Source organism: Oryza brachyantha, chromosome 6 (genome assembly GCF_000231095.2).
Source record: "Oryza brachyantha chromosome 6, ObraRS2, whole genome shotgun sequence".
NCBI classification, from domain to species: Eukaryota; Viridiplantae; Streptophyta; class Magnoliopsida; order Poales; family Poaceae; genus Oryza; species Oryza brachyantha.
Genome location: NC_023168.2, coordinates 1,576,578 through 1,596,159, shown reverse-complemented (window position 1 = coordinate 1,596,159; position 19,582 = coordinate 1,576,578). Strand labels below are relative to the sequence as shown.

The 19,582-nt window shown below is 42.4% G+C and overlaps 3 protein-coding genes and 1 non-coding gene across 4 annotated transcripts; 1 reads left to right on the top strand and 3 right to left on the bottom strand.

The window, feature by feature from the left end:
* Positions 1-2,548: 2,548 nt before the first annotated feature.
* On the bottom strand, positions 2,549-5,847 carry LOC102717349 (putative disease resistance RPP13-like protein 3). The gene is given in 3 exon segments (XM_040524860.1): positions 2,549-3,097; positions 3,100-4,513; positions 5,729-5,847. Coding segments are annotated over 3 exon segments (2,082 nt in total).
* A 2,433-nt stretch (positions 5,848-8,280) lies between these two features.
* On the bottom strand, positions 8,281-11,185 carry LOC102717072 (single-stranded DNA-binding protein WHY1, chloroplastic-like). The gene is made up of 6 exons (XM_006656568.3): positions 10,778-11,185; positions 10,584-10,676; positions 10,085-10,179; positions 9,340-9,413; positions 9,162-9,250; positions 8,281-8,763 (listed from the first exon to the last, which is right to left on the bottom strand). Exons 1-6 carry the CDS (start codon positions 11,123-11,125, stop codon positions 8,650-8,652), a joined length of 813 nt encoding a protein of 270 aa, XP_006656631.2. The 5' UTR covers positions 11,126-11,185; the 3' UTR covers positions 8,281-8,649.
* A 932-nt stretch (positions 11,186-12,117) lies between these two features.
* LOC121054826 lies at positions 12,118-12,314 on the bottom strand. Its single transcript, XR_005812110.1, has one exon. It is a non-coding gene; the product is annotated as a U2 spliceosomal RNA (small nuclear RNA).
* A 3,119-nt stretch (positions 12,315-15,433) lies between these two features.
* LOC102716789 (ethylene-responsive transcription factor WRI1-like) lies at positions 15,434-18,642 on the top strand. The gene is made up of 6 exons (XM_040524774.1): positions 15,434-15,714; positions 16,204-16,286; positions 16,402-16,499; positions 16,838-16,911; positions 17,690-17,740; positions 17,948-18,642. The coding sequence occupies exons 1-6, from the start codon at positions 15,434-15,436 to the stop codon at positions 18,519-18,521; spliced, it is 1,161 nt and encodes a 386-aa protein (XP_040380708.1). The 3' UTR covers positions 18,522-18,642.
* The last annotated feature ends 940 nt before the right edge of the window (positions 18,643-19,582 follow it).

Here is a 19,582-nt window from a genome sequence, read left to right as displayed (position 1 = left end):
CGGCTGTGTTCATCTTGAACCGAGCCCCGACGGAAAGTGTGGAAGGCAAGACGCCGTATGAGGTATGGCACGGCACAAAGCCACCTATTCAATTCTTACGCACTTTTGGCTGTGTATCACATGTCAAGAACGGCGGAAAATATCTCGCAAAACTCGACGACCGGAGCACCCCGATGGTGTTCGTCGGGTACGAACCAGGCTCGAAGGCATATCGCTTCTACAACCCGGCGACGAAGGGCGTCCACATCTCCCGCGACGCCGTGTTCCAGGAGGAACGCGGCTGGGACTGGGGAGATCAGAAGGGAGCCGGACCTGGTGACGAAGCGGAGCCATTCTAGATTCAGTACATAACGGTGTCGATGGGGCATGGCAGCCCTGTCGCCACTCCAACATCGTCGAGCTCCCCGGCAACACCCACGTGCGGGTCTGAGCCCCGCACGCCTCCTGACGCAACTACATCGACAGTCGAGTTCGCCACTCCACCAAGCATGGAGCCCGACCTAGATGACGATCACGACGACGACGTACCTCTTCGGTTCCGCAAGATCGACAACATACTCGGGGAATGCTCGCCCCCCGGCTATGCAAACCGGGACGTGGCAGAGGAGCTCATGGTGGCCATAGGTGAAGAACCTACCTCGGCAGATGAGGCAAAGGGGAGCCCGGAGTGGCGCGCCGCCATGCTTGAAGAAATGGCATCCATCGAGCACAACAAGACCTGTCACTGGTGGAACTGCCAAAGGGACAACGCGCCATCGGCTTGAAATGGGTGTTCAAGCTCAAGCATGACGAGCACGGGAACGTCACCAAGCATAAAGCTCGGCTTGTTGCAAAGGGGTATGTGCAGCGGCAAGGGATCGACTACGAAGAAGTATTTGCGCCGGTCGCTAGGATGGAGTCCGTGCGCGTGCTGCTGGCTGTGGCTGCTCACCATGCATGGGCGGTGCACCATATGGACGTGAACTCGGCGTTCCTCAACGGAGAACTTGAAGAAGAAGTATATGTCCAGCAGCCACCGGGTTTCACTGCCGCCGGGCACGAAGGAAAAGCACTCAGGCTACATAAGGCGTTGTATGGACTTCGGCAGGCGCCAAGAGCATGGAACATCAAGCTGGATGCCAGCCTGCACGAACTCGGCTTCACCCGGAGCGAGTGCGATCACGGGCTGTATACGCGTGGCGCGAAGGAGGCACGGTTGGTGGTAGGAATCTATGTCGATGACCTCATCATCACTGGCAAATCGGATGCCGAGATCAAATCCTTCGAGAGGGAGATGAAGACCGTGTTCCGCATGAGTGACTTGGGAATTCTCTCGTATTACCTTGGAATCGAGGTGAGGCAAGGGCGTCGCGGCATCGAGCTCTCTCAAGCAAGTTACGCCAAGAAGGTGCTCGAGAAATCGGGGATGGCCACCTGCAACTCGTGCGCAACGCCGATGGAAACACGACTGAAGCTGTCCAAGCAAAGCACGTCGCCGACGGTGGACGCCACCGAGTATCGCAGCTTGATCGGCAGCTTGCGGTACTTGATGAACACACGGCCGGACCTAGGGTTCGCCGTGGGTTACTTGAGCAGGTTCATGAAGGATCCACGACAAGAACACTTGGCGGCGATGAAGCACCTGCTTCGGTACGTTGCTGGGACAATCAACTTCGGGCTGGTGTACTGCAGGAGAAGCAAGAACATCACCCTCGTCGGCTATAGCGACAGTGACATTGCCGGCGACGTCGACGACCGGAAGAGTACAAGTGGCAGCATCTATTCCTCGACGGCAATCCTGTGACTTGGCAATCGCAGAAACAGCGCGTGGTGGCACTGTCATCATGCGAGGCGGAGTATATAGCAGGCACAATGGCGGTCTGTCAGGGCGTGTGGCTGAGGCGAGTTCTGGAGAACATACTCGGCACGAAAGCATCTCCGCCAACACTGAAGATGGACAACATGTCTGCGATCGCCCTTAGCAAAAATCCAGTGCTTCACGATAGAAGTAAGCACATCGACACTAAATTTCATTACATTCGTGAATGCTCGGAGACGGGGGCGGTGCAACTGGAATTCGTGAGCACGCAAGGTCAGCTCGCGGATGTCATGACGAAGGCGCTCGGGAGGACCAAGTTCCAGGAACTTCATGAGCTAATCGGAGTCGTGAAGCTTAAATGAACCACGCCGGACTTAGGGGGAGATTGTTATGTAATTCAGGCGTGGTTGTGCTTAGTTATTTTCGCTTACTGTAGCGTGTCTAGCTATTTTTGCTTTCTGTTTTTTCGTTGTTGCGCCCGATTTGTTAGTTGGGCGTAGTCCGAGTCTGTTGTGCACGATCAAATCGTGCGTGAGTGGGTCATCGAGTCCGAGCTTCGCGACATGTTCTAGGTGGTGGGATGGCGCCACTCGCGAAGGAACGTGGCGTGCTGTGCGCGTCAATTTGTTCTTGTTTTTGCTATATAAATGGAGAAAGCAGAAAAGCGGCTGGAGGTTAAGCCCGCACCAAAATTCTCTCGCGCTCGTGTGATTCAAGTGATCGCGTTGTGTTAATCGATTCCGGGAAATCCTACTCCGGCGAGGGTTGGAACAGCTTATGGGAATTAGCCAAAGACTTCATTACATGAATGCACCATAATTTTCTAGGTTTAAATGGATCAAGGAAATCGTAGTATCCTTTTCTTGTGCAACGGAGGACACAGAGACTTTGGAGTTCACATATCATAGTTGGCAGCGATGCTATGTAAGTATTAGATATGTCCAAAACTCTTAAACCTTGTAATTTCCCTATAGACCTTGGAATTCTGTAAATAATTGAATATCCATCAAAGTGAGGGACATTAATATCATCACGCTCACACTGGATATTCATATATTTCAAGTGGACTGCCGACCCTATATGGTCCATCTCTTTTTGTGTCATTCCAAATCTAACTCCTTGAACATCCATGACTCTTAACATCCTTAGTTGGGATGAACAAAGCAAAGGTGCTAGATCTTTGGGTCTCTTACCAAACACTGTTAATGGCCGGACACGGTTCCATTCCATGGCTACCTCCGAGCTGTTGCTATTGTAGTATGCCACATGGCGGATGTTTCCCCCCGCTGGACTCTGGCTTCTTTATCACCTATCCAGTACACAAACTTTTCGTCTCTAGAAATTGATACCATGATATCGTGGACTCGACAGCTCTTGATAGTTCCATCTATTTTCAGTCTTGATGGTTCAATCAAGCTTCGGTTGATTAACTCATTAAAGTATTTGATTGCAACATCCACAATGCTTACCCCATCCCTAGGTGCAAAACCTTCTGCAATCCATCTATACACTAGACGTTTCTTTTGAATCTCAAAATCCTCTGGGAAGATGCTTAGGTATAGAAAGCATGGCTTAAGATGAAATGGCAAATATTTGAAACTCAAGGCTAACACCTTCCTCATTGCGTCAAGGGTTGGGTTGTTCTCAAGTTCCGAAGGAAGTTGTGCATACAATTCCTCCCACTCTTTCACATCACTGGCTGCTAGGAGTCCACCAATTGTGACAATAGCTAGTGGTAGACCTCCACATTTCTTTAGTATCTTTTCAAATGTTTCATTCATCCCATCTTTTTTTATGTCAGACATGCTTTTATTGGTTTTTGCCAGCAATAATTTCGTAGCATCTTCTCTACGTAATGCCTGAAGGTGGTAGACTAGTGGGCTAGAACTGCCTTTGGCTAGGTCTTTATTTCTTGTTGTTACTACAACTCGGCTAGCTTCTCCATTATTGCCCCATAAAGTAGGTTTGATGCAAGCCCATGCTTCTATGCTCCACAAGTCATCAAGAACAAGAAAATACCTTTTATTTCGGAGCCCTTCCTTCAGGTGATCCATAAGGTTATTCTCCTTTACCTTCACCTCCTTAAATTCTTCTAAGAGACCATCCAGTGAAGCTTTCCCTAGGAGTTGCTTGATCATACCCTTCAGTAAATCCATGACATCAAAGGACTGCGACACAGTGACCCAAGCACGATGGAACACGCTTGTGATATTTGAGCTTTCATAGACCTTCTTCGCAAGAGTAGTCTTGCCAAGACCTCCAGTTCCAACTATCCATATTGTTTCAAATTCTGCGTTTTCACTGCTTGATATCATCTCCAGGATCTTATTTTTGGGGCCAGCAAATCCAACAAGATCAGCTTCATCAACGTAGTGAGCACCCTGATGTCGACAAATGTCCATGCTGCTTGAAAAGTCATCCGTACCACTAGAAGAAGGAACATCATAACGCATCTTTCTGCTGCTCAATTCTTCGACCCTTAGCTTGAGGCTCCGAATCTTGACAGCAATTCGGTGGCGATGCCTGAGCTTCATCAGCTTCTGTGAGAGGCTTTGGTGCTTCACAACCATGGCAAAATCTTCAAGGCAATCTTCAATGTCATATGCTAGATCCCTCACTTTATCTGCCCATACTTTCTCTAGTTCATATTTGTCCTTTGTAACCTCGATAGCCCTCAGGAATGCCTGCATGGTTGTCAACTCTTCTTCTATGAACCTAGCAACCACGAGTTCAAAGAATCTCATTCCAAGTTAGTTGTTTAGCTAGCTGTAACCACACGCACGGAACAATGAAAAGTCTCAACGCCAAGTGAAACGTACTGATATGAAAATTCCGACGCTCGTGAAGATATATCTTTTATCATATATTAAAGGTAGGTGGTCTTTTGGAAACACTAAAAATAGAGAAGTGCATAGCATCTACTCCCACGAGTTCTATAATTCTTTGTTTTAAACAAGGATTTGGTCAAAAATTTTAAACTTTGACTATTAATAGAGCCTATTAATAACATTTAAATATTTAGTTTGAAAATATTTTTCAAACATAAATGTTTTTCAAATATAAATATTTTTTTAAAATGGAGCCTATTAATAGAGTAATTGTATTTGGAAAACATGATATGTCATATATAAATATTTTTCAAAGGAAATTTTCTAATAGAATCTTAAATTCATAAGCACGTCTTGATCATATTGTTAGTTCGATAATAGTTATAGATTTGGAAAGGGTTAACATAAAGGTTATTAGTTCAAACTTTTAAAATATTTTACTTTAGAAGCATCAGACTATATGTATAGATTAATCTTGAAAGATACTCCAATAATATATGTGTTGTAATTAAGAAAGGTTTTATGGTCCTTGGAAAATACTATATGGGTTGATTCTTAAGAATTTAAAACTATCATATTTATTATATGAGCCTTTTCTAAAAAGGAAAAAAAACTATGGATCGATGTCATATATGTCGGTTCTAAATAAAAACGCATATATGAGTGCAACATCTTGTGTATTATCCGACCAGCTTTTTAGCTGATTAGCCGCATGGCTCATAGGAGAAGGCATCATTCAATTGGTGTGTGATTAATAAAGTACTATTAAATATTATAAACTTACAAATAAACTTATTTAGACTCTTAAGAAACTTTTCTTTATAATTAGAAAGTTCCTTTTTTTTTCAAGAACCGCACCATTTATTGGTTTGGAAGCTTGTTCACAGTAATCTAGTGGCTAGAATCTAAAATAGATAGGGCCTTATATAACTTGGTGAGAGATTGATTTTACAATAATAATGGAAAACATTTTAGAAAAAAAATAGTGATGGAACAATACATAAACAGTACTCCTACTCTCTTATAAAAGTTGCCATGGAATGCATGCGGCAATTTCTAGATAGATAGATGGATGGATGGATAGGGTGAGGAGGTTGTATACCTGATGTCTTTTTGCACACCGAAGAGGTTGGTGATCTCCTGGCCAGCGGCGGAAGCAGCCGCCCTAATGGCACTGCCCAGCAGTGACCTCGCCATGCCGATCACCGCCGCCTCCGCCATCGCTGGATTCGTCCGCCAGTAACGAGCTCGTCGGAGAGAAGTAGCACTTGGATTGGATCTGCTTGAATTGCAGTGAGGACAGACCTGCAGGGAGCTAGTACTGTTCTTATATAAACAAATATTAGCAGTAGCATATTAAAAATATTTACTGGGGTCAAGATAATAGATCTGTCGGTGTCACTTTACAGATGTGGGAATATTCGTTCCCTACCTTTCATAGCTGGCATCTGCGTAGTCCTAAAAGCTTTTTTTTTTAAATATCACATCAAATCTTTAGATATCTAAATAAAATAATAAATATACATAAACATTAAAACTAATTATACATAAATATTTTTTCATTCGTGTCCGAAAACCCCTTCTAACATCCGATCAAACGTTCGACGTGAATCTTTTATTAAAAGTTTTTGATAACTAAACAAGGCCTTATTCTAAAGGCCTTATTTTTGGAAAAGATTATCAAGACACGTTTATGAGTGTAAAGACAGATGGAGATAAATAACGACAAATTCAAATGAGAGGGCGTAGGTGAAAAAATAGTACTAGAAAATAGTCATTTATTTGGCTCTAGGTGGAGTAGGTTGCAGACCAAGACCTCGGTGGTGTTTACATAAAGAAAATTTTTGGAAGAAGTGTCACATTAAATGTTTGATCGGATATCGGAAGGGGTTTTCGGACACGAATGAAAAAATAAATTTTACGGCTAGCCTAGAAATCGCGAGACAAATCTTTTGAGCCTAATTAATCCGTCATTAGCACATGTTGGTTACTGTAGCACTTATGGCTAATCATGAGCTAATTAGGCTCAAAAGATTCGTCACAAGATTTCTTTTATAACTGTGCAATTAGTTTTTTGGATCATCTATGTTTAATGCTTTATTTATGTGTCCAAAAATTCAATACGATGTTTTTGGAAAAAAAATTTAGAAACTAAACAAGGCCTTCACATTGCTGTTGCTGCAGCATGCGGTGGATCGAAGACGAAGACTTCACCAGACTTGGTCGCTCAAATAGAAAATCGGTTGAGAGTAACCTGGCTTCGTGAGAAGCCTCCTCAACGAAGGGCATGAACAATCAATGACTTCCCTCTGTCCTTTTAGCAGGTGCAATAACAGACTATAACAGTTATAAATATATTTTAAAATAAGAAAGAAACGAGCTATACAGTTAGCCGCAGCACGGACTTTAGAACACAATATATATATACCAGATGAGACATAGTAGCATATGTTATATAGGCTGCTATTGTATAAATTAGTTATTAGATTGATTATAGATAAATTGGAAACAGTAGTTGACTATGCTATTAAACTCTTACAGTGTATTAACTATTTTCTATCTTAAAATTGTAATGTTCTTGTGCTAACTTATTCTATATCTTTTCACTAGCTTACTCTTGGAGAATGTACGCTTGATTAGTCTCTCTAGTTGTTTATCTATTACTTATTCTAATTTTTCTTATTTAACATCGTTGACTTTTCATCTACGTTTGACCCTTTGTCTTATTCAAAAATTTATATAATTATTGATAATTTTATTATGATTTGATATATTACTAAAGTAACTTTAAGTCTAATTTATAATTTTATATATTTGGACAAAAATTTTTGAATAAGACGAGAGATCAAACATAAATAAAAAAGTTAACGGCGTCAACCAGTGAGTATCATTTACGTGGAGCATTTTACAATGTTTTGGGTTGGTTGTCTTAACAAAGCCGAACAATCCGACTTAAATCTTGCTTGTTTTCCAGGGACTTTTTTTTGTCTATGTCACATCGAATGTTTAGATATAATTAGAAGTATTAAATATAGACTATTAATAAAAATCACCTCATACTCTGGACTATTTCATAAGACAAATCTATTGAGCCTAATTATTTTATGATTAGCGAATGTGATGCTATAGTAAACATTTGCTAATCGTCCATTAATTAGGCTTAAAAAATTTATCTAATGAAATAGTCTTTATTTATGCAATTAGTTTTGTTATCGGTCTATTTAATACTTCTAATTAACGTCTAAACGTTTGATGTGACAAAAACTTTAAAAATAAGTCCATGTATCCAAATAAGGGATTGTTTTCTCTATTGTGACCCAAATATCCGACAGTTATAGTATTTAATTTCGCTGTAGGCTTCATCTTAGAGCTTTCAATCGATCGAGCAACTTCATCTCAAGTCAAGTCAGTGAGCAGAAAGAAACACGCATGGCTTTTTTCTTTTCTTTTCTTTTTTTTTTCTTTTGCCAAAGAACCATTCTATTTTTTTGGTATCACCAAATTTTAGTACGGAAGCAAACTAAATAATACTTTAGCACATAACCATGCCAATTCCTACCAATATTTGGAAATAAAAATTTCTACACAAAACTATATCCAAATTTGACAAGATATCAAACTAAACATAAGCTAAATATGATGAAATTTGCGTATAAAGCTTTCAGGCGGCTTACTGTATCTCCAACAAAGAGCTACTATCAGAATAATCTCACGTAAGGAAGTGCATGAACTCCTGGTCTTTTTCACTATTCAAGTAGTTTAGCAGTTTAAGAATCACCAAGGAGGTTGTCTCCAGGGGTCAGATTTTCATCCTGACAAGGATGGAGGAGGCCTTACACTTGATTGGGTTACAGTGTGATTGCCCTCAAAATGTCAGAGATTGCTCTGACAAGAATTCTAGGCAAGAACTGAAAGTTCCTTCGCTAACTAACTAGATCAGAGATTGCTGAACCAAATTATGCACCAAGTTCTATCTAACAAAGCGAGCAGCACCATTGTCATCTTCATTCAAACACCTTTTGATCACCTCCGCCACTCATATTCAGGCCCAGATTGTGGCCTAGTGTATGTCCGTGAATCTTCAGGTTTTATGGAATTTGTAAACGTGCTCCAGCCCATAAGATGTGGTATGATATACTGCATGTATTAAAATGTAATAGGGCGTTATTTTCAAACATGGATGTGACTTCTGGATGTTATGTACTTAAATAAAAAGAAAAACATCTGACAGTAAACAGTTGATTTAAGCACATAATACTTACATCCTAGCTGTTATTCAGTATTCAGGACACAGCAACCCTACATGCTGCAAGAACCATATAGAAACTATGTCCATGGATGTATATTATGTCATATACTTCTCATACATTAATATATGTAGAATACATAGAGGACCCAAATGCAAATTAATCTAAATGTAGCAACGGTAACTCATGCAGATTGTTTAAACTATCAAGAATGAACTTCAAATGGATGGTGATAAGATGCTGTGGTACAACAATAAGTAGTATAGCAGAGAAGGATACAATACGTACATTGAAAGTCGATACAATCACAGCAAATTCTCCTTTGCTAATTGGGATGTAAATGTTCTCATCAATGTTCAGGAGACGGTTTTGAACACCTAAAAGAAACAATAGTCACTGGATCAAACAATTGAACATATATTCAGCTGTAAACAAAATGTGCAACGGTGAGATGGAGACCACATACTGAGATTGAAAAAGCGACTGTTGCCATCTGGTGTTGGCTCAACCTTTAAAACCTTGCGCACTTTACCTTCATCACTATGTTTAAAGATGAAACAATAATAAGGATAAAGATTTTTGTTGATGCATAAAAAAAAGAATGGACATGTCGTAAATAATAAAAGAAAAATAAACGAATTTCAAGATCGGAAAATTGTGAATATGTTTGCACTTTGCAGTCTTTGTAAACTATGCTAAGGTAATGTGATTTAGTGTTGCCTCATCAGGCAAGATTTAGTCAGAGATACTGTGATAGTAATAAGATTAAACTAACAAAAATTTTAGTAACTGCCTGCAAGAGAAACACTTACCTGACATATAGATAAAAATAGCAGTTGAAACAAAGAAAGCTTTTTGCAACTAATAATCTTCATTGAAAGAAAGAAGATGTAGTACTTTCTCTTTCCCGTGCCATTCTACTTTAACAAAAGATAAAGGCGAATGGAGTTGCTAAGGAACAGTAATAAACCCTCAAACTATGTTGTATCATGCTATTTCATCAGTTCATTTGATATGTTAACTTGTTACGTATATCTATCAAGGAACTGAAAATTTGTTGGCACAATAACTTAATGTGGCAGACTTTTTCCAGAGGCATGTGAAAACATGTGGAGTACTATTCGCACACTTCTGTGAACTAAACAATTAACTAGGGAAGATGTGTCAGGAAATAAAGAGCTAGCAATCAGATAGTATTATACAGTACTGACCTCCTCCCCTTGAAAGGGTCATGGAAGAACTCACAAGAATCAGTTGGACCTAGAGTAAGCAAGCTACCCATCTCCCACACAGATAATGAGAACACCTGCATTGCGTTGCATCAAACAAGTCCATGTAAGCAAAATTGAATGCATTCGTCCAGTCAGCAGGCCTGTTTTACAATTACAGAACAGACGTTGGGCTTGATGTACCCAACTTCCAAGGGTTAACATGCAAACAAGAAACTACACAATCAGCTCAAAACGGCAGCAATGATTAAGAGCCTCTCTAAAGTTTACAACATTCGATGAACTTTCAGTAACATCAAATTTCAACGAAAGCAAATTAGATACTCTAAACACATAAGGACATCACGCCTCTCCACCTGGTAAAAATCCAGCGTCTCACAGATATCGATTTCTCTTGAAAAGTTGAAACTTTCATACTTGGCACCAGCAAAAAGCTATCTTTTCATTAAAAAAATGAATCAATTAGATAAATCCAGCATACCTGCTTGCGAGTCCAATCATACTGCCTGGTCGCCACCGCCGGCGCGAACTGTAGCAGCACGAACCCCTCCTTCACCACCTTGTAAGCCCCAGACTGCAAGTTCGAATACGCGCACACATGAAAAACCCACTACACTTAGAGAAAAAAATCCACCTCGCAGTTGCACAGCTCGCATGCAGCGCCCCTCTACCTACATCGAGCGGCGCGAACTGCGGCGGCCTGGGGTCGAGCGACAGCGCCGCCTTGCCCTTGTAGATGCTGTACGTGGAGAACACCCTCCCATTCTGCGTCCCGGGCGCCGCAGGAGGCGACGAGTACGGCGGACTCCCGTACCCGTCGCGCGGCGGCGGCGGAGGCGGCGGCGGGGCGCGGGGGTCGAAGTAGTCGGAGTGGCGCTGGGAGGCGACGGGGCAGACGGAAGAAACCCTCCTGCCCGGCAGCGTCCAGGCTAGCGCCAGCGCCTGTGGAGGCCTGGGGCCAGGCGGGAGGTGCGGGAGCGGCGGCGGCGGCGAGGGGAGCGAGAGGAACAGCGGCGTCGGCATTTCGTCGAACGGGTCGTGGGGGGTGGGAGCGGGTGGGCGAAGCGGGGATGGGTTGGGGGAGCGGAGAAGTGAGAAGGGATATTGCCTTACCATATCGGCTTACGGTTGTTGGGCCGGACACACCCGCTCTGTCACCAACGGATAAGGCCCAACATCAAATCGGCCCATTACTAACGGCCCGTTTAAACCTGAAGGATTACGGCCCATATATTGGGCCCGAATGGATCTCCATGAAAGCTAGCTCTGGCCTGCAGGTCTGGGAGCAAGAAGCTTGAGCAGCGAATCCATCATTCCACCCTAGTATCTTCTGAATTCTGATCACTGATAATCTTCAGAAGATGCATCGAATTGTACCAGAATTATGGTTTTCCAGCTTCAGGATGTAAATGTGAATTTCACTGTATTTATTTATTTATTTTTCTTTTAGCGAGGCGATTTCATGGCGTTCAGTGTGGTACTGCGCTCCACGGAGCACACTGAACTTGTATGTTTACAGTGTTACGTTGTTTCTGCCAGATCACATCGAATTTATAGTGTTTTCTGTAGAAAACAGAGTTAAACAAGCTTTGGGCACTAATGACCGCCCGGTCAAGGTAACTGTTATTCAGAGTTGACGAGCCATCTGAACTCTGATGTGGATGTATATTGTTCAGAGTTCGAAAGGCACCTGCAGTTCTGAACTCTGCACACACCTGATGTAGGTGTTTATTATTCAGTTTGATGAGGTACCCAAACTCTAGACCAGCTTCTTGTTCATGGATCAACCAACCCACTGCATCATGTAATGGATCAACCAAACCATTGCAACGCGCTGCATCATGAGTTCAATTAGACGTAGTATTCGGTCCCCAGTCTCAGTGATCTACGGATAATAACTTTGATATGATAATTCAGTAAAGAGGTATCTGAAATCGGAACAGCAGAGGGAAGCATCTCAATTCAGAACTAAGACCAGTGAAACTAACAATCAACTTTTACATGTATTGTCTTGATTGGGGTGTGCCAAGCCCAGGCAGTAGTGCCACGCCTAGGCGACACATGAGGACCCCATTGGCAAGCCAATGTGGTGGGCCCTCCCCCACAAAAAATAAATTTAATATCACAGTAGACACATGGCCTACGTATCAGATATTAAACTGATAAGAACAGATACTACACTTGATCTTAGCCAAAAGGCCGAGAAAGGTATGATTTGCTACGTGCATATCCACCTTGTTATATACAGACCGCAGCGCCATTCTCCGCCTTCCGCCTCCGAGGTGGTATTAAACCTTCAGTTCAATCCAGTTCCATCCATCGCCAGGCCGACGGGCTTCTTCGGCCCAACCCGAGCGGATTGCCACTCACGTGAGGCCCATATATACTTCAGTCCACAATGGCTGCTCTGCCGCCTCTCGCCGCCGTCAGCCGTCTCCCGGAGGCTCGAGATGACGCCGGAGACGGAGAAGATGCAGACGCGTAGTACATTTACGCTAGTCTCCAGCAAGATCACGATATCCTCCTCCTCTCTGCCACTTCACTGACAAGTAGTTTGAAGGCTTCAGGCTAGCGCTGGCGTACAGAGCTGAATTAAACTCATGGGTCGACTGCAAGTGATCGATCTGGGACATGAACCTGAATTCTTGATCGCTTGAACAGTCAATCCATCGTTCTATCCTATGTAGTTGAGTATCTGAATTATGGTGTTCGTCCAGTAGTCGTTAAGATGAGCAGTTTATTCTTCCAAATTATTTTATGAGCATGCATGATCTGCACTGCAACCAGAGAACATCAAGATTACGATACCATTGGCGCCCGTCAGGAGCTTAAAATAAACAGCAGTCAAGATTCGCGCGCGCAACGAGTGTCCGGCTGCAGGAAGGAAGGAAGGAAGGAAAAGCTCTGCGACCAAACCAAGGTCGCCATGATAGATGACCCTTTCTTTTGTCACCTCTCGCTGTGCATGGCTGCCGACCTTCAGAAACCCAACCTAATTGTGCCAGTCTGCTGGTCTCTGCTGCATATAATCAGAAACAAAAAAAAAAAAGGCTCGAGACATCTTCGTCTTTTGGCTTATACTTATGCTTATTATAAACTAATTTTAAATTGTTGATTTTAATGTTTTGTCATCGTAGTTTGTTTTTCAGCCTTAGACATTTAAATCGCGATGAACACGTATATAAAAGTTTTATATTTAGCTTTTTTTCTTAAAAAACCGAAAAGATGACCCTTGAATCTGACCCTTAAAAAATGCAGGTTGCTTTCTTCAAGCTCAATAGAGTTGCATACTTGCATGCTGATTATTTATTTTTGTGGTGAATATGCATCGGAGAAGTAATATAATCAACAAAATATACGTTGTTCCTAGGTGCGTTCCTTACCAGATGGATTGGCTTACATCTTTATCCAGCTTAATGTGTTTTCAAGTTTGACTAGTAGTACGTTTTAGCTAGTTGGAGAATGTTCCCTTCTGTTGTCCTTTTTTAATGGAATGGCATATATGTTGGAGCTTCTGGTCATCTTCATATCTTTATTATAATTTAGAGATCTTCATCCGTCCAATAAAAAGTATCTCGAGGTATCGGTACCTCGCGGTACCAAATCATTTTTTATCGTTGGATCTAATAGTGCATATCCTACTCAGCTAGATCTAATGGTGGAAAACGATTTGATACCTCGGGATACCGATATCTCGAGATACTTTTTATTGGACCGGAGCAAATCTCTATAATCTATCACCTGCCAAACAAAATTTATGTCCGGAATAACCTTTACCTTCAACTATGCTAGAATTTGTGTGCATATATATCTGACTTTTGTCTGACAAATAGTCGATAATTTGTCCGTGCTTAAATTAATATTGTTGCTCACCTGCTATGGTGTGATGGTGGGCATGTTTGAATTGCATAAATTTCACTGTTTTTTATACAATTGCAATCCTCTCAGCTAAAAATTCTGTAAAATTCCTACGAAACTACGTAGATCGAGAAACAAAAGAAAGCACATACTATGGGCGTCACCTGCACACGTCCTGAGAATGCCCGGTAGGTACTCTGAAAGTTCCTGTAAACTCCCTCCGTTCTTTTATATTTGTCATTGATTAGCTTAAAAATAAGCTAACCAACGCGTCAAATAAATAGAAGCGGAGGGATTACCATGTTTACAAGGACAAATGATAGGACAATAAGAATATGCAACTGCACCTAGGTCTTATCATGGGCTTGAAAGGGATGGTATTTTTGTGATAGGGTAATCGTGTAAGTAATCTCTCTTAGTCTCTTGTCCAGCTTGCAATTCTGATCTTGCATGATGTTCTTCCTATAGTAACTATGCATGGAAAATTTTATATTGCAGATATATATGTTCGGTTGGTTATAATAATTGTTTAGTGCACAAAGAGGAGCTTTGAATATTTTAGTCATAAGGATCATTCTAGAGCTGGCTATTTCAGGCTTTCAGCTCCATATATATGAATTGTGCAAACAGAATTTTGCATGGACCTGTCATATTTTGTTAGTGAGTAACTATTGGCGGTGTCTATATCTCAGAAATTAAACAAAAAACATATTGGGGGTACCAATAGAAGCGAAATTGCAGAGGACCAAAAAAGGTTGAAATTTGAATGAAGAATAAATGGGCCTAATTAAAAAAGAAATCTTTTTGGCTGAAATAATTTCCTGTCGGGTGGGACCAGAATTCCTTAAGAATTTCAAACCGAAATATTGAACCCTGCTTATTGAAATTCTATTTCCAAGTACTTAATGAAAATCGAATTAGCACAAGTAAGCTTACAGCTTCTAAGTACATAAGTCTAAATTACCAACACTTTATTTGCTAGCTGGAGACTCACCCAATCTTGAGTCAATCACTCCATCGTGTTAATGCACACCAAGTGCAGTTCATCAATTTATTATTTCATATACTGAAAAAACTCCCCAACCAATTCAACATTTTCTTCACATACGAAACAACTAGCAAATTGCAGGGGTGGTTCAATCTCTGACCAATAAGGTGAGGCCATCTGCAGAGGTAGCCAATTAAACAGTGCATGCATGGCTGTGTAAGCTGTCAAAACACTGCAAGAGACAAGGAGCACACCACCGGAAACATCGACGCCGTCGTGTCGTTATCAGAGCATAGATGGAAACAAGGACGAACACCCGATGGATGCTGCATCTTTCGCTGAACATTCAGAGCTGCATATAACCATCCACACGCACGCAGGGGCAGCCTGATCCACCGATGCAGCTCGGTGAAAACGCTGGCATCTTTGTGAGAATTTTTATTCAAGTGAAGGCTTTAGATTTTGGTGGTGCGGTGCAGAGTTTGATGGCGACGGAGGCGTACGGGCTGGTGATCAAGGACGAGCTGCTGCAGCTGCACGGGCAGGGGCGGCTTTGCTGCGAGGCTACGCCGGCGGCGGCGGCGGCGCCAGCCGTGACCATGGTCGCCGGCGGCGGCAGGGCTAAGAGCGTGAAGAGAAGGAAGAGGGAGCCACTGGCGGGGATGTCGGCTGTGGCGTTGGCCGGCAACGGTAAGGAGGCCGGCGGCGACAGGTCCGGGGGTGGCAATGCTGTGAAGAGGAGCTCAAGGTTTAGAGGTGTGAGCAGGTACTGTAACCGAAACTCTCAAAGTTCTTGAAAAAAAAATTCAGCGCTTCGTACATTTTTTTTTATTTTACCGAAGGGAGTATTTGCACTCGAATATTATTTGCAATTTTAGGGTAGTTGAGAAGATACTGAGGTAAAATTTTGATATCTCTTAATATCTTTTCGAGTACAGTAAAATTGCTCTAATCACATATCAGTTAGTAGTTGGTCCTAAAAATATAAAAAAGGCAGATTTGATTTGCTTGCGTGTGTATGTGGAGACATGAATATATACCTGATCATGTTGGCTGCTGAGAGATACTGTGTGGTTGTTGGTTTTTTCAACGGTATTTTTGTAAAAAAAAATCATAACTAAAATTTTTATATACATGGTTTTAGCGATTTAAAAACTAAGGTTAAGATAAAAAATCATAATATACTTTAAATTTAAGTTTGAAAATTTAAGTTTTAGTATATAGGGCTAAACGGAAGTGGCGTATATAAGAGCAGGCACCGATGGACAGGCAGGTTCGAGGCACACCTGTGGGACAAAGGGACATGGAACCCAACGCAGAAGAAGAAAGGAAAGCAAGGTAGGCACATCTATCACTTATGAACGTATGCGTCTTCATTATGCAGGTTGCAAACTTTATAGACAAATGGTTCTGAATGTCGTGCGGATATGGATATACTACATGCTGTTTGCAGTTTATCTCGGGGCGTACAACGAGGAAGATGCGGCGGCGAGAGCCTACGATCTGGCGGCGCTCAAGTACTGGGGACCTACCACCTACACCAACTTCCCTGTACGTGCACAAAATCTCATTTTTCATCTCTTCAGAGTTCAGATTCAGCCAGCTATAGCTAGGAGTGATTTTTCATATACACAATCTGCTACTCCAGATTATATGGGATTTTGACTTCTATTTGCATTCTTTGACTATTCGTCTTATTAAAAAAAATTTAAAAATATTATTTATTTTTTATTATTTTTTTATTATTAAAAATAGTTTAAGTATGACTTATAAAATTCAAAAGTTATAAGTGAATAGTCAGAATTCTCTATATTATGAAAAAGTATAGGGGAAAAGACACCGGCATATATGATTGATGATTAATTGTTATGCATGTGGCTGCAACACAGGTCGCAGACTACGAGAAAGAGCTGAAAGTGATGCATGGTGTATCCAAGGAGGAGTACCTAGCCTCAATAAGAAGGTGAGAACCTGCATAATCAAGGTTTTTCGCTATCTCAGGCGACATATAACCAGGTTCAACATATCGGTTTCGGCAATTATATCGTGTCACTGATACAACCGAAATTTTAGTCAGGAATAATTTGAAATTTAAATCAGTTTTGGATAAATTTAGATTTGCAAGATTTAGAAAAAAATATAAATTTTGGACGAAGTATTTTCCTTAGGGTGTTCCGAAATTTCGGAACAAAATTGTGAACCCTGCATATAACTAAGAGAGATTCAACATTTTTTAACTAAATTCAATCTGGTTTGAATAAAGTCCAATCTTTTAAAAAAAACATAGTACTGGTTACTGAGCTGTAAGTCTGTAAAGAAAAAAATATATTACGTTGCATATATTAGAAAAGCTTAACATTCTCGTCATTTGCTTATTGGATTACTGTCTACAGCAAAATTTTAAATTTTAAAAGTTAATTTGCAGTTGATTTTGGTTTTTATCGTAGTTTATTTTTTATCATTTACTTTTAGTTCGCTAAAAACATGCTATAAATTAATTTCTAATTGTTAATAAGTTATTTTCCTTATAAATAACAAAGTTTGCATTTGAGTATTTTTCATGGTAATATATTTTTTAGTGTTTTAGTGTTGGTTTTTAACCAACAAGAACCCATATTTAAAAGTTATAGATACAAATTATTTTCGAATACCTTCGTCATTTCTTTCAACGACTTCACCACGATTCACTTATACCACGAGTTACTTACATGTCGTGATGTCCGTGTGATGTGTGGGGGCAGGAAGAGCAACGGCTTCTCTCGCGGGGTTTCCAAGTACAGAGGCGTTGCACGGTATGCACAACATTTTGACCATTTCCGTTGCAATATTACATTACTCTTTTTTGCTACTTTTTACCTAGAGCGTATAATCCCTCTCAAAACACTCACGAGAAAAGAGTACTAAATCTTTATTATTGGCCTGTGAGAGAGGTAAAAAGTTAAAATTTTCCACGCACGGTTATAAGGGGAAAAAAAAACTGTGCGTGCATGCGTGAGCAGGCACCACCACAACGGCAGGTGGGAGGCGCGGATCGGCAGGGTGTTCGGCAACAAGTACCTGTACCTGGGCACCTACGCCACGCAGGAGGAGGCGGCGCGCGCCTACGACATCGCCGCCATCGAGTACCGCGGCATCAACGCCGTCACCAACTTCGACCTCAGCACCTACATCCGCTGCCTCAACCCCCACCACCACCACCACCACCACCACCCCACGTCGTCCATGTCCATGTGCGCCGTCCAGCCCACCCACGGCGACGGGCTCCTCGCCCCGCCGCCGCGGGCCTCCTCCGAGGTGGGCGACGCGTACGGCCGTCCGTCGCCGTCGACCACGGCGCTCGGCCTGCTGCTGCGGTCCTCGATGTTCCGGGAGCTCCTGGCGCAGCAGCCCGCCGTTGGCGACGGCGATGGCCAGCCGTCGCACGACGCTGACGACGTGAAGGTGCCCCCGCCGCCGGAGAGCGAGTACGGGGGAGTATTTTCCGACGATGACGCGGCGTACGGGTGCTCCATGTACGAGCTGGACGACAGCTTCGCGCTCATCGAAGACTCGGTGTGGAACTGCTTGATCTGATCTGATCTGATCAAACTTGTGAAAAAAAAAATAAGAGTAAAGTGCACCGGTGGTCCCTAAACTTACGTGTATATGTCATCTGGGTCCCAGCACTCTTAAAATGTATTTTTGGGTCTTCGAACTTGTCTGGGGTGTCATATAGGTCTAAACGGGCTCCGACACGCTCCATGCGCTGACGTGACATATCACGATGGTGCCTATATATTGGTGGGGTCATGTGGGTCTCACATGTCAGTATCTCTCCTTATTCTTTTCTCTCCCTTCTTGATTCCCTCACTCACTCATTTGCTGTGCTATCTCATTCCCTTCTCATATGTGCGCGCGCCCGAGCGGGAGATGACTGGCACGCGACGGCACGGGCTGCGGCCGGGCGATGTCAGCGCCGCGTAGGCGCCACCATGGCATGCCACATTAGAGGATGGAGTGAGTTGGAGCCTATTTGAACCTATATGATACCCCAGACAAGTTCGGAGACATAAAAATGTATTTTAAGAGTTCAGAGACCTATATGACATATGCACACAAGTTTAGTGACCGTTGATACACTTCACTCAAAAAATAACAAACAAACCAACGCTCATTAATCAGCCATGAGCTCATGGTAAGTAGCTAGGCTGCCATGGCTGGGAACTTGAGCTTCTTTCCAGGCGAAGATGAGGAGAACAAGTTCTTGGAGTTGGAGATAGCCATGTCTACATAGTGAAGTGAAGTAGCCAAGTTGAACAGGTTGTTGTAGCGAGGCGTGTGTGATCGATGCTGCATACAGAGTTGATGTGTGATTTGCTTTGACTCGTGCTGGCATGGTGTGTGATCTCACTGTCATTGTTCAGAGGTGTTTAGATTGCACAGTTACGGAAGAAATCTTGAAATAAATCTTTTAAGCCTAATTAGTCAATTAGCCATAAGTGCTTCAGTAATCAATATGTGCTAATGACGAATTGATTAGGCTCAAAAGATTCGTCTCGCGGTTTCTACGCTAGCGGTGAAATTCGTTTTTTCATTCGTGTCGAAAACCCCTTCTGACATCCGATCAAACATTTGACGTGACACTTCTTCCAAAA

Bases quoted from the DNA above. Each gene is read 5' to 3' on its own strand.
- LOC102717072 (XM_006656568.3), bottom strand. From the start codon at position 11,125: ATGCCGACGCCGCTGTTCCTCTCGCTCCCCTCGCCGCCGCCGCCGCTC. The intron at 9,414-10,084 runs GTCAGTACTGTA...CTTTAAACATAG, and splicing joins GACCCTTTCAAGGGGAGGAG to TGATGAAGGTAAAGTGCGCA. The intron at 8,764-9,161 runs GTACGTATTGTA...TAATACATGCAG, and splicing joins TGATTGTATCGACTTTCAAT to TATATCATACCACATCTTAT.
- LOC102716789 (XM_040524774.1), top strand. From the start codon at position 15,434: ATGGCGACGGAGGCGTACGGGCTGGTGATCAAGGACGAGCTGCTGCAG. The intron at 15,715-16,203 runs GTACTGTAACCG...ATATAAGAGCAG, and splicing joins AGGTTTAGAGGTGTGAGCAG to GCACCGATGGACAGGCAGGT. The intron at 17,741-17,947 runs GTATGCACAACA...ATGCGTGAGCAG, and splicing joins AAGTACAGAGGCGTTGCACG to GCACCACCACAACGGCAGGT.